The sequence below is a fragment of the Mauremys mutica genome, chromosome 10, assembly GCF_020497125.1.
Source record: "Mauremys mutica isolate MM-2020 ecotype Southern chromosome 10, ASM2049712v1, whole genome shotgun sequence".
NCBI classification, from domain to species: Eukaryota; Metazoa; Chordata; order Testudines; family Geoemydidae; genus Mauremys; species Mauremys mutica.
In genome coordinates, this window is record NC_059081.1 from 61,590,452 (window position 1) to 61,604,176 (window position 13,725).

The 13,725-nt window shown below is 43.7% G+C and overlaps 1 protein-coding gene across 2 annotated transcripts in view; it reads right to left on the minus strand.

The window, feature by feature from the left end:
• Nucleotides 1-13,725, minus strand: part of KLF7 (Kruppel like factor 7) — a 67,526-nt gene that overhangs the window by 15,141 nt on the left and 38,660 nt on the right. The window contains exon 2 of one of the 2 annotated variants that reach the window (XM_045031830.1): nt 11,670-12,098. In XM_045031830.1, the coding sequence (XP_044887765.1) occupies nt 11,670-12,098 (429 nt within the window). Of the gene's footprint in view, nt 1-11,482; nt 12,099-13,725 lie in introns of both variants that reach the window. The other variant, XM_045031829.1, reaches the window with a different exon arrangement.

The window sequence follows — 13,725 nt, forward strand, 5'->3', positions numbered from 1 at the left end:
CAAGGACGCCTCCAAAAGACTCATACCTTAATAATAAGCCTATTCGTGCCCTATGCACCACCACTACCCACCTCTCATTTCACTGTGCACACTCTACTCCATGATGGAGCATGGGGTTTTGTGAACCCCAGTCTCTCTAGAGACAGATTTGGAGTAGTCCAAGATCCTGTGCTGGCTGCCCAGCCACAGTTTCAGGCGAGGACACAAGTTACAATTGTATGGCTCACACAGCTGAGTTGGAAAAGTCTCCTGAAAAGACACATAGACACACCTTCTAGAGGTTAGCTGTACAACCTCTGTGTCCTGCAACTTGTGTGCCTCTCCTCAACTAAGTAAAAGTGAAACTACTTATAAAGTCAATTTCAGCTTCTCTTAAGGTCCTTTCATTCTTCTAATTGATTTTCACTGAGAAATGGAAAATGACTTTTTATTTGAATATACAAAGGACTAGAGGGTACTGGACAGTATTTAACTGTTTCATCATTCTTTTCTACCTATACGAGAATTGTTTTATTCATTACCATTTTGGCACCAGCCAGAAAGATAACTACTGCCTCTAAGGTGACAGTACAAAGCAAACGTACATTAGGCAGAATGTGACAGGCGTGTCAAATACACCATGAGACAAGGTTGTGACTCTTTTTAGGTCCATAGGAATGATTACGTGTTAAAATTAGAACTGATTTGCATGTACACGGTATAGATCTTTTCATCCCAAAAGCTCAAAAGTGCCTGTAAAAAGGTGGCTATATTCATGCCCATTTTAGAAGTGGGGAAAGAGAAATTAAACGCCCAGTAAGTGTCTTTCACACACAGTCATTCAGTGCATGAAAATACATTATTTGGATTCTACCTTATTTCCTATATACATACACCTCCCCCCACCACATACAGGTGTAGAACCAACAAGGTTCAAAGCATGTAACTAATTTCAAAGAAAGGAAAACATTCCATTTTCTACCCTCCTTGCAAAGAAGCATTTATTAAATATCCATTGTCCATCGACACAAACACAAAGCAGCCTGAGGAATACCACGTTTATTCTCCCATAAAGAACCATAAAGCCTTCTAAATTCTGATTTTCTTTTAAATATAGTCTAATTAGCTTAGCCGAGGAAGATGCTCCAGGATTCTGATGTGTGCTCAGAGCAGAAGGATTTAGTTTAAAGAGCAGCACTGGGGACACAGGTGCCAGACATTGTGTAGAATTTGCACTTATGCTCCATTAATTGCCAACATATCCCCCCCCCCACCCCCTCCCGACCCCTCGGGAGAACAGCAGAGCAGCAGGCCCAGACTGGTACCCAGCAGCAACACCAGCAGCAAAAGTAGCCAATTAGCCTCTAGAATAAGTGTGGGGGGGAGGGGGGAGTGGATGCAGTTGCCTAGCAACCAGAGAGCAGAAACAGCTGTGTAGCAGGCCAAGGTTGGTACCCTGGCAGTGACTGCTAGCCAATTAGCAGACTGCATTTAATGCTGATGTGGTTTCCTAGTAACTGGCTGTACAAATCTGTCTGTTGCACTCTCCTCCTCCTTTCCTCATATTTTCCCCCAGTCATGCTAGGCATTGCTGTTTGCCCTAATTACTGATTCTCTGCTGCTTCAAGCTGCCATTATTTTTGTCCCCAGAGAGGTTGGAAGAACTAAAAAAAAAAAAAAATCTCCTCTAATAAGAGCTTTTAGTTTCAAATTCAGTTTAGCTCTAAAAGCTCGAGATGCAAGATGAGGTGACCACAGCAAAATAAACAGATGAAGGGGGCAAAACCTCAAAGATTTCAATTCACTGTGAAAGATTTTTCCAGGACCCTACAATAGAGATATATTTTTTTGCAAGTTACACAGAAGAGCAAGTAATGAAAAGGGCTATTTATAACACACCATAAATTTCCACAAAGCACAACTCTGTGGCAAAGACCTATAGTTCGTGGACTTTCGTTCTGTGCATATAGATTCTCTGAGAAATCCCAGGCAACACAGGAAGACTTATCAGTGATTAGAGCTGGTGGGAAAATGGTTAAATATTTTCACAAAAATATGCTAACATTTTAAATTCTTTTTAGTGCTGCAGGTTTTGAAAAGGGAACATATTTTTTTTGGTTTGAAATTCTTTTGTATTCATTTTTACCCTTTTTTTTCCTTTTGCCTCTGAAAAATAGGGAGGAAAAAAAGAGGAGAGGAGGAAAAAGGAGACAGGGAAAAATGAAAAACTCCCTAGAATTTCTCATTTTCCAGTTTTATTTAAAAAAAATCTGATTTTTAAAAAGTAAAAAGGCTATTTTTGAATGAACAAAAAAAAGTGGCTAAAAATGTTGAATCATTCTACTATGATGCCATGCTGTAGTCTTTTGCTACGGTGTATTGTGCAAGCCAATTTATGATGGGTTCGTTCAACGTGCATGAACTCTTGGCTGGGAAGTTTATATCAGGAATTGCATTATTTCATCTGGATTTTTGGAAACAGGCATGGTTAAGTCTCTTCAGTTCTAAGGGAGATGAGAACACCAGCTCATAAGTCATCTGGAGTAATTAACTCCATCAGTGTAATTAACTATGTTGTGATAAATAAGGACACAAATGCACTAAGAATATGTATCATTTGATGACTTAGAAACTTTACCAGGTTAGTGACCTTATGATATGGAGGGTCGGGGGGAGAAGAGAGATTTATCTATAATGACAATACCCACTTGCTGGGCCTGATCCAAAGCGCACAAAGTCAATGAAAAGACTGTGCCATTCATGGAAATCTGAGCAACACTTAAAAGTGCTAATAAAATTGTACTAATTGTATTGCACATGTGTGAAGAGCAATTTTCAATGAATCATAACTCAGTCAATCCAAACCAGTTTTCACCAGATATGCTTAAGTCTTCTACACAAGGGCTATTTCCATGACCAATACCAACTTTCCAACCCCAGTCCTTATAGTGTTACAATTTTTAAAAATTGTTTTCTAATGGGAAAATGTTTTCCTGCCCTGCCCCTCCCCAATACTCCTGCCTCTTTTACAAAAAACAGTTTTTGCTCAAACTTTAAAACAAAACAACCAACCACTCCCACTGGGTAAAGACCAAGCACCTGAAAAGATGAACGTTTTGCAAACTAAAAGGTGACTGAGAGCTTATGCAAGCAGCCATAGTGTCTACTGCTAGTTCAACATATAATATACTAAACAAAAATATACACAGTCTATTAAATACACAAGCATTTATATAAAATCATCCACCTTTAAATAACATTTTGCTTCCAGGAGCCTCTACTGCATTAATAATCATTTATGGACATGGGAATTGGCCTACTCAGACTGCTCAATTGTCCAGCTATCCCAATATCCTGCTTCTGTCAGAGGTAAAGGAACAGATGCTTCAGGGAAAGGTGTAAAATCCCTATTATACTTCTGGTTGTGCAATATTATACCATGAGGGAACAGTTCATTCTGGGCCCAGCTGGTGATCAGCTTTTATCTTGAAATACGAACCCTTATAAGGGTTATCTTAGCTAGTAGAACTGCAGATGTTTTCCACTGTGGGCCCAACCTTCAAATATGAATTCAACAGTTAGTTGCCTAACTAAAGGTTTAGGTGTCTAAAGTAGCACTTGCATGCCTAAACCCAGATTTAGGCTTCAAACTGTAAAACTCTAGCCCATAAATATCTTTTTTTTTTAATTCGTACTCAGCCATTTGCCTCAAGATCTTGTAGCAATAAGTGGCAGGAGTTAATCAGATGTACCAAAAAAAAAATTCTCATCTGTTTTAAAATTGATTTGCAAAGCAAAACAATTGGGTTTATGCCCTTTTGGGCTTCTTTTGTAATGTATAAAGATGGCTGTGAGCAGAGAAAGACTTAAGCCTGCTAGGCTTGATTCCCCAGTCATACAAAGGTGTTTGCATGCCCTCTGAGAAGTCTGGATAATTTGGGTTGTACTGTATGCTTCTACCTTCTCCATTTCAAACTGACTAGCCTATTACTTAAACTCTCCTTAGATGGAAGCCCCTGTCTCTTAATCGTTTTTAATCCATTACAGCACATGATCGCTTACCCTTTGGTTACCAAAATTCCTTGCACATGGCCTTAAGCGAAAGCTTCTTGAAAAGTAAATAAACTGATCCCTGCTGGTTCTAGACCCTGTCCTGACCACACTCTCCAACAGCTGCAGCAGGTTAGAAAGGCACAATTATAACTTACAGAAACAATGCTGGGTTGTCCCCATCCTATCCAGGTCCTTTATCTGTCTTTAAATTGATTTTCCCAATGGGTGCTAACGTAAGGTTCGCAGTTCTCTATTACCCTCAGGCTTCTGTTTCAGTGTGGACGCAATACATGGGGGCACCATCCACTCCCCAGGCACTTCACTTTCAAGCACATCATTTTGTTAGTGGCTCAGATGCTTCAACCTTGCTTTCCTCTGATATGCTCAGATCAGTCACATCCAGTCGGTGATGTAACCGCGACTGCATTTTAACAATTTGTTTCCATCTCTGACTGGTTCTCACCTTTGCTAGGTGTGAAATGCATTCCCAGAGTAGAGATTTCTCCATCATCCTCTGTTGAAAAAACGATGCAGAGAAACAGTTTAGGGCCAGATTCAAATATCCTTACTCCTGCTGAACGGTGCCTGACTCTGCAGGAAGTGCCACTGATTTCAATGGGATGGCTCAAGCAGTAAGATGTCACCCAAAGGGAGTACAGGTATCAGAATCTCCCCCTTAGCTTTGCTGCACAGTACATTACTTCCCTTTGCTAGGTATTTGATTGTCTAGGCAGAAGTTATTGCACCCCATTACTCTTCTCTTACTAGGTTCAGGAATGTTGTTTCCATCTAGGCCTTGTCTCCTGGCCAAATCACTCTCGCTCATCTATTCTGCTTTTAAGCTGATGGTGTTGGTATCTGTATTTTCCATTTGTGATGATGTACCTGGTTCCGTGACCTTATTTTTCCTGATGCTGCTTCTTCAAAGGATTGTTCCTCCTTCTTCAGCCCCAGCTCTTCTTTTGCCAAAGCCAAAGTTATCCCTTACTACTGGTCACATACTTTTATGAAATGCTCCTTGTCTCCTTAGTAGATATCATGCTCTGTCCCCTAGCTCCTATATAAAAAAATCTTGTGAAACCTTAACAGTACACAACTAGGTTTTGTGTCCGTAGAGCCTTTGCATCCAATGATCTCACAGGTTAAGCTCCCCATCACCTCCATGAGTTGGGTATGTGAACACAGAGGCACCACAAACTGAAATGCAGTTACACTGCAGGAGAAACACAACAACTCTTCAACAATGCATAATCCCACTACACAATGGGAGGTGAATTGAAACTGCAGGGAGAACTTAGGTAAGCAGAAAGCAATTACCTGGACTTCATTATGGCAGCGTTAGCATCTCTACCTTTACAGAAAGTGCCATGGGACCTTAGATTACCACTGGAGGTCATCAATTCCAAGAGTCAGTATCTCCAGCAGTACTGTGCCCCCTCAGCTCACAGGGAAGGGCAAGGGAATTATCTTCCTTATCTAGGTCCTGGTCCCAAGCTGCCATGCGTGACAGCAAACAAGGAGCCCCCATGGCATTGCACTAAGCACAACCTACACCCAGTCTCCAGACTTCTATGGAAAAAAACTCATCAGTTCCACACAAGGCTCCTCCCACCACCCATCTGTGCCACAACAAGATTTGGTCCTATCAGAATGAACGTGTGTTTCTGAGAAGTCACTGGCTCGGGAGAAAGTCTTTCACCCCTCAGCCACCATTTCTAATCCAGCTCAGGACAGCGGTAACCAAAATCAACTATGAGCCAATGGTCACATAGAGATCTATGTGAAATGAGACAAAGGTCTCATTACTTGAGAATTGTTGTCCATGTAATTGACACCTTTGTCTGGGCTCTGCCTCAGCAGAGACCAAGGACTGAATGGGTATGAGATAGCTACCCAGAGACACTAGAGGTGGCTCCTGTACCCTGAAGCAGACTGGCATGTCACATGGGTGACCTCACATGGTGCTGCAGCTGGTGTGTAGAGAAAGTACGTACATTTTAGAATGTTTTCTATCTATTGGTAATTTAGGTCTATGTAGATATTCTCCTTTGAAGGGCCCATTTCCACAGCCACAGCTCTCACTGGCATAAGACTTGAGCACTTTCAAAAGTGAAATGGCAAGGTTTTTCCAAACCTAGCTGAACATTTAACAGACTCAGGAAGGGAAAACCCAGACTAGGCTCATTTTAATCAGTTTAGATGAACTCTAGTTTCACTTCTATTCAAATTACAAAACAAAAAACAAAACAAAAAACCCTTCAGGTTTAGCAATGCAAAAGTATAGCCAACTACTCCAAAGTAAATATAACCAAGAAATGATTTCCTCCCACTAAGTATTTCCACTGTTTCTGTTGTCACACCTAGGGAAGCTTGGAATTATCTGTGACCAAGGTCGCCCTTCCAGCCCTCCCACTTCTCACGTTGCTAACCCCTGCAGATTATCTTCTACACATCACATAAAGCTGTGAATCGTTCTTTTGGCACAGCAGTAATCCTGGGCCAAAGGCAGGCAATCTCCCGTCTTGATTTCTTCCATGCTGCCTGTGCAGCTCTTCCAAATATCTTTCCCCAATTTGCTTTGCTTGGCTACTCATATCTTTCTCCTCTTGCTTGGCTGGCTTCCTACCCACTTGCGCTATCTCATTAATACAATGTAGATATTGCTTCACACGCTAATGCTATCACTGGTCTTGCTGTCTAATGCTATCAAATCATCTCATTTCCCCAATTATTCCTTGACTTCCTATTCCTTCCCGTTATCTCTCACTCTTCTTACCACTATTCCTTCTTCTCTTGCCATTTCTAAATACTATAGTTTTCCTCTTCTATCCCCTACTTTTTGGAAATCTCTTCCCCATTGTCATCAAAAGCCCATCTCGAAGCCTTTCTCCCCTCCTATTGTTTAATGCTGCTTCCAATCAGGGGCGGCTCTATGAATTGCGCCGCCCCAAGCAGGGCGGCACGCTGCGGGGGGCACTCTGGCGGTCGCCGGTCCCGCGGCTCCGGTGGACCTCCTGCAGACATGCCTGTGGAGGGTCCGCTGGTCCCGCGGCTCCGGTGGACCTTCCGCAGGCATGCCTGCGGGAGGTCCACCGGAGCCGCCTGCCGCCCTCTCGCGGCACGCCGCCCCAAGCACGCGCTTTGCGCGCTGGGGTCTGGAGCCGGCCCTGCTTCCAATGATCTGATGTCTCCCTTTTCTTCTTGTCGTAACTCTAATAATTTGTTCTCATGCAGGACCACCAGTGGTTGGCTTGTTTGGGTTTGTTATTCTTACCCAGCACTTTGGATAAAAGACACTATATAGTAAAACGGGAAGACAATGTGAGACAGGCTACTGCTTAAAGCCCTGAAGATCCCTGGGGAAATGAAAGCACTGGGAAGTTAGATCTCACCAGATCCTAATTAAAAAAAAAACCCATCCCAAAAGACACACAAAGGAGTCCCAAGCAGGATCTGTCAGAGGGTCATCTTGAATAAAATCCCCTGCTTAAGGATCTTCCTTGCAAGTCCAACAGTGGTGTTTATTTTTGGCCATAAAGACTCCATCCCATCATTATACTCCCCCCTCCACCCCATATTAGTACAAGAAAGTCCAATATGACAAGTCTTATCTGTTCCACTGGCCTCTGAACTTAGGGACAAAACGGATCGTGGTCACTAACCCTTCTTTAGGTCATGTGCCAGCTCATTTCTAGATGTGTTTGCATCCAGACCCTCGCCAGCAATATCCTGCCTTCTAATTTAGGAGGCAGCGGATGACTGTATATTTTTTTTGTGCATTCCAATTAGCTCCCCCTCTGCTCCTCGCTACATTGGTAATTCAGCTCCATGCATTTGTTAAGACTGGGCTAAAATCCCTGTCTCCCAAAGAGACAAACTGTCGTTGCTTGCGCTGATGTTTGCTATGTGATTAAGTGCAAGTGAATGTGTTAAGGCTGGATTACATCTGCAGCCAGCCCGACTCCATTTATGCCATTTAGATTCCACACCTCACTCCCGCATTAGCTGCACGTCTTTCCCCGACACACAGCTCACCTTTTTCTGCCATTTAAAGTTCTCTGTCACACACGTCTTCCTACCCACTGCTTGGCTTCCCCCATTTTGGTCTGTACAACCTCCATTTTAATTTCCCCATTTACTCCATATTCCCCATTCCCTTCTGTTTTGTTCAGATTATTCTATCCCTTCCAAATTAAATTCTCTTCCATGCAGATAGTTGTTCATCCCTTTCCAAAGGCTGATGATTTCACAGTGAAAATGTTGCCTCAAGCGTGCCATAGAATAATCTCCTGAATCTTTTACATATGGTGCAGCAGTATAATAGGAGTTTGTACAGCACCTAGCACGTTGCGACCCCGATCCTGACCGGAAACCTCTAAGCGTTATTGCTTATATAAACACTCTATATAAGAAAAAAATCAGATCTAGTGGGTTGCTATTATTTTGTGGCATGCCTAGCTCAGTTTGGATCGTCACACACTAAAGAAAGCCAGCTAAGTGTCCGGTCAGCATTACAGACAAACAAAAAGGAATGCAAGCCTTCCTCCAACAGACATGGTTTTAATTTTCAGGGAAAGGAGTGAATCATTTTGATCTGGCATGTTGTCTTTATACATGAGTTGGGTGATCCTCCTTCTGCTCTGTCTGAACCCCATACTGAGAGCTCTTTGTCTGCAAGCGCCATCCTGCCCTTTCTGCACAGAGCAGTAACTGGCAAATGGCTCTTGTATTACACACGAGCGAGCTACCAGCCAAAGTAAAATATTTTGCAATCATTTCAGACCCTCTAGGTCAGATACCGACTGAGCCAAGTGGCTAGTGGCTACTGGCACTGTCGGCCGCATTCACAATCGACAGCAACATTATACCGACGACAGAGCCAAGCAGGCTGCATGTGAAAACAAAGAACCAAGCGAGACGAGTGCTTCTTGTCTATAATCTTGGGTGTGGGGGCTGGGAGGAGACAGCTTGAGCCGTGTACAATACATAGCCCAGAATTTCCCAGCTCACTCCCCTCTAACATTTACTGTCTATGTTTTGGAGGCAGTTGGACTCTCTCCTTGTGTTAGAACCACTAGCTTTGTTGTTCAGAGTGATCAGATTTAAGCTCTTGATCATACTACACATGCAATCCTGGAAGGAGATCCTGTTACAATGCACCAAAAGTTCAAACCATGCCCAAGGCTTTCACACTGCTCTTAAAATGAGGTGAGGTGTCCCGCCGCGATGGCACAATGGAACTGTGCTTTAAAACTTCCTGGGGACAGCCGTGATGTAACTGGGTCCACCACCGGGGCTGTATCTGTAGCGTAGGCGGGACCTTCATGGAGAAAGTTCCACAGCTGGGTATTCTTCATGCTTTCAGAACCACCTCTGTCATCGGCCTTTCTCTGTGAAAGCCCAGTAGGTCCTCTTCCAAAAGCCAAGAAATAATCTGTGATCTTATTCTGATATCTTTGTTTACACCAATTGGCACTTCAGTCCACGAGTAAACCCACTGAAGCCAATGGGACTATTTGTGGGCTGGGACCTCTGTTCAGCACAGGAAAAGGAATCAGAATAAGGCTCTCCAGATTCAGGGCTATAGTGAGAAACCCTTCTCCCCACCTATAAACTATAAAACATTTGAAATACAGATGGGCTAAGGCAATGATGTTAAGATCTTGGCTGGCTACAGGTTGGAGTTCAGACTTAACGTTGAACCAGGCAGAGGGCTTGGAGTTCAAAAGCATCAAAAACACAGTGGGCTGTTCTTGCAAGATTTTGACTCCAAACAGTAGAAATTTCACAAGATCAGTAGCTTTTGCAAGCTTCCTCCCCCGCCACAGTCTTAAATAATGAACATTTCATGAGGTCATCCCTTTCTTGTGAAATGTGGCACATTCTCTGCCAACCTGTGTGACATCTGAAGTGGATCCAGAAAATAGGTCACTTCTGGTTTTAGAGCAGGAGCTACAGTGGCTTTGGCTCCGGAGAGATCACGGTTTCAAATCTGAAACACACATGCTCAACATACGTGGTCTGTTGGGGGCACTCTCTCCAGTTTAAGCGTTTTGACCGATATAGGTATTCTGACAGTGGTGACGCTGTCTTACTGCTAAGTATTCTCAACATGGAGCCTAATGCCGGAGGTGGTAAAACATTTATCCTCCTGCCCAAGTGGAGATTGATGTGGCTACTCCTTCACTGGCTAGGTCACAAGTGAGGTTACTTTTGGCAAGATGGCTCCCACCACTGGGAGCATTTAGAATGCCCATATTAATGATAAAAAACAATTCCATTTTTACATTACGATGTATGTTTTACACCATGTAACTTCTCAAATGCTGCTGGGAGCAAGATGGATGCAGCGCTATTAACAATCCACAGATTTGTTTGATTTACTGCACTGGTCCAACGTGCTGTTTTCACCTTGCAGGATTAACCTAGCGTCTAGGAATCCGCTTGTATGACAAGGTCGTGAATTAAATGTGCAGTTATCATAAGAGACCACACATTTTAATGTAAAATTGAAGAAACTGATTACAGCAATCCCTCTGGAAACGAGAATAATCACATGATAAGATAGTGCTAATGGGAATTTATCATCCCCTATCACATGTGAAGCTTAGAACAAAGCAGTGACACTAGTCGATTTCACCGTTATTATTGTCAATGAACATTGCAACCAAAAAGCTTCTGGGGACTATAAACAGATGACAAGGGATTGGGGGTTCTGAATCGCCAAATCTAAGCCAATTTGGTATGCTGCAAGTAGCTTAGAGAGTGAAACGCACACACATCATTATTAAATATTACCCAAAACAACAACCCAATCTCCTTTTACAGCCTAATCTCCTGTCCCCTTCTCCCCATACCCACACACAGAGCTAAGATAGATTCACCAGTACATTCTGGCTGCTTTGCATCACTAGAGCAGCCAAACAGAGCCAGAATTTATGAGTGTATCTAGCCAGTTTTCTTTCTCTCTCTCTCTCTCACACTCTAATATTTATATATATATATAATCAGATTTAGAATACAATCTTTTGATTTTTTTTTAAAGTTACCTACAATATTTTCCATTTCAACCAAATAAGACTTGATTGAAATTAAAATTTTAAAAGGCACCTGTGGGAACGAGGCATCCAAATCCCATATTTCAGTAACAACCATTTGAATGGGAATTGGGCGTCCCATTCCCTTAGGCAACCTGCATTGATTCTGCACCAAAACCCGGTAAGCAGATCTCTGTGACACGTAAGACAACAACAGGTAAATCACGAATTCCCCCTTCCCTACAGACACAGATGCAGGCCTACAACATTTTTCCACCTCGGTCCCCATTTCATAGCTAGAGGCTTTGACTTTTGGGAAGAGAGGAAGCCTTTTAAAAAAGAGAAATAAAAGGAGACCATAATGGCTAGGTGGCAGGAGAACAAGGAGAGAGAGAGGCATCCTACACCAGTACCTGTGTGAGTCCTCTGATGAGCCTTTAAGTGGGAGCTCTTTGTATAAACCTTCCGGCACCCATTGAACTGACAGCGATGAACCCTCTTCTTGTTTTCCGGGGATGCCTCGGCCCCTGCCCCTCCTTGCTCGCTGTCATTCTGCCCACTCTTTATCGTGCCTCCGGCTGCCACCGCCGCCACTCCCACCTTGACTGAGGTGAGTGACGCCTTCTTGGCCACCAATTTCAATGTCACCGTGCCATCCATTGCGGAGAGAGTTTGTGGGGTTTTTACCAGATGGCGGCTGAGCTCAGGAGAGGAAGGGGGCGTTAATGAGGTCACTGCGTTGAGTTGGGCCTGGTTGACAGCGGCGTAACCCTCTATGGAAGAGCCGGTGGGCTGCAAGCTGAGGCACGTCTCAGACAGCAGCTTGTCCCGTGAGAGGATAAGGTCCATGTTGGTGCTTTTGTCGCATGTACTCGTCTCCACTGGCAATAGGATGGGGTCCAGCCGTCGGATACTGTCCTCTGAGCCTGAAGGAGAGGAGGTGTGAAGGAAACAGTCCAAATCCTCGCCAAAGTTCTCTGAGATCTTCCTTGGCTCTGTCTGAAGATAACGTTCCAACTCAAGGCATGTCTGCAGGGGGGATGGGGAGGGAAGGAAAGAAACCATCATTAGAAACCCATCTCCGCATTAACCCCCAGCTGGGGCAGGAGGCGAGGCATGGTAATCTCTCTGTGTCCAGAACAGTCCAGACATAGCATTTATGCACGCCAAAGCAGTCACGCAGAAAGAAACAAGATAAACCTACTCCTGTGGTACAAACCAGCTTTGGAACTACGTTGTGATGCAATGCATGTGTCCGGTGCACTTTTTGATTGCCTCACCTGCACTCTGCCCACTGATCTGTCTCCACATGGAATTATTCTAACAAGCCAAACCTCTGAGCAGCATCAGTTTTTTAAAAAATAACATTTCCAGATAATTGATTATTCTTTCTCCACACACGTGGTATTTCACCCCCAAAATTACCCCAGTCCAAAGCACTGCTCAGCTAGGACCCAGTCTGATCCTAAAAGTGGCACAGTTTTGAAGTCCACTATCTTGAAACTCTGCAGGGCTAGAAGCAGGTGACTAGAAGAGGGAGATTCCCAATGGGACCCAACATTTGCTGTTCAACCCTGGAAGGTGGAAGATGTGACTCAGTGGAAGATGTGACACAGAAAAGCAACTTTGGGTCATTTTTAGAGGTTTTTCTGGCTCCCTGTACAGTGGAGCACATCTGGCTTTTACTTACACACACACATTACTTACAAAAGACTTGATTATGGTGGAGTTAAGGTGGTCACCACACAAAAATTGCCACCACCCCTCTGTAACAAACTATGAGCATGGACGCAATGCTGTGGTGCAAAGACTTTCTCAGCCTGAGTCGGGATGACCACCTAACTTAAAAGTGGCCAGATGAGGGCCAGTAAAGCTTTTCAGCACATCACACCGTCTGGTATTTGCCTTATTTTTACAGACAATAGTTAGAAATAGTTTGGGAAGTCTTACAGAGTTTAATTAGTGCTATTTTTCACACCCCTCTGCCTGAAAAGCCTGGCCGTGTTCGCATCTTGATTCTAAATCTACAAGAGTTGGCATGAGACAAATCATCTATCTGATTCATTTTTGAAACATCCACAAATTATCTCTGAGAGAGCGGTTCCATATCATAGAAGATTAGGGTTGGAAGGGACCTCAGGAGGCTATCTAGTCCAACTCCCTGCTCAAAGCAGGACCAATACCAACTAAATCATCCCAGCCAGGGCTTTGTCAAGCCGGGTCTTAAAAACCTCTAAGGATGGAGATTCCACCTCCTCCCTAGGTAATCCATTCCAGTGCTTCACCACCCTCCTAGTGAAATAGTGTTTCATAATATCCAACCTAGACCTCCCATTACTGCAACTTGAGACCACTGTTCTGTCATCCACCACCACTGAGAACAGCCGAGCTCCATCCTCTTTGGAACCCCCCTTGAGATAGTTGAAGGCTGCTTTCAAATCCCCCCCTCACTCTTCTCTTCTGCAGACTAAACAAGCCCAGTTCCCTCAGCCTCTCCTCATTAGCCCCAGCCTCCTGATCATTTTCATTGCCCTCCGCTGGACTCTCTCCAATTTGTCCACATCCTTTCTTACAATAGATGGTAAGGTTGGGCTATTAGGGTGAGATTTTCAAAGGAGTTTTTGGGAGTTGGATGCTCAATTAAATATAAGCCTGT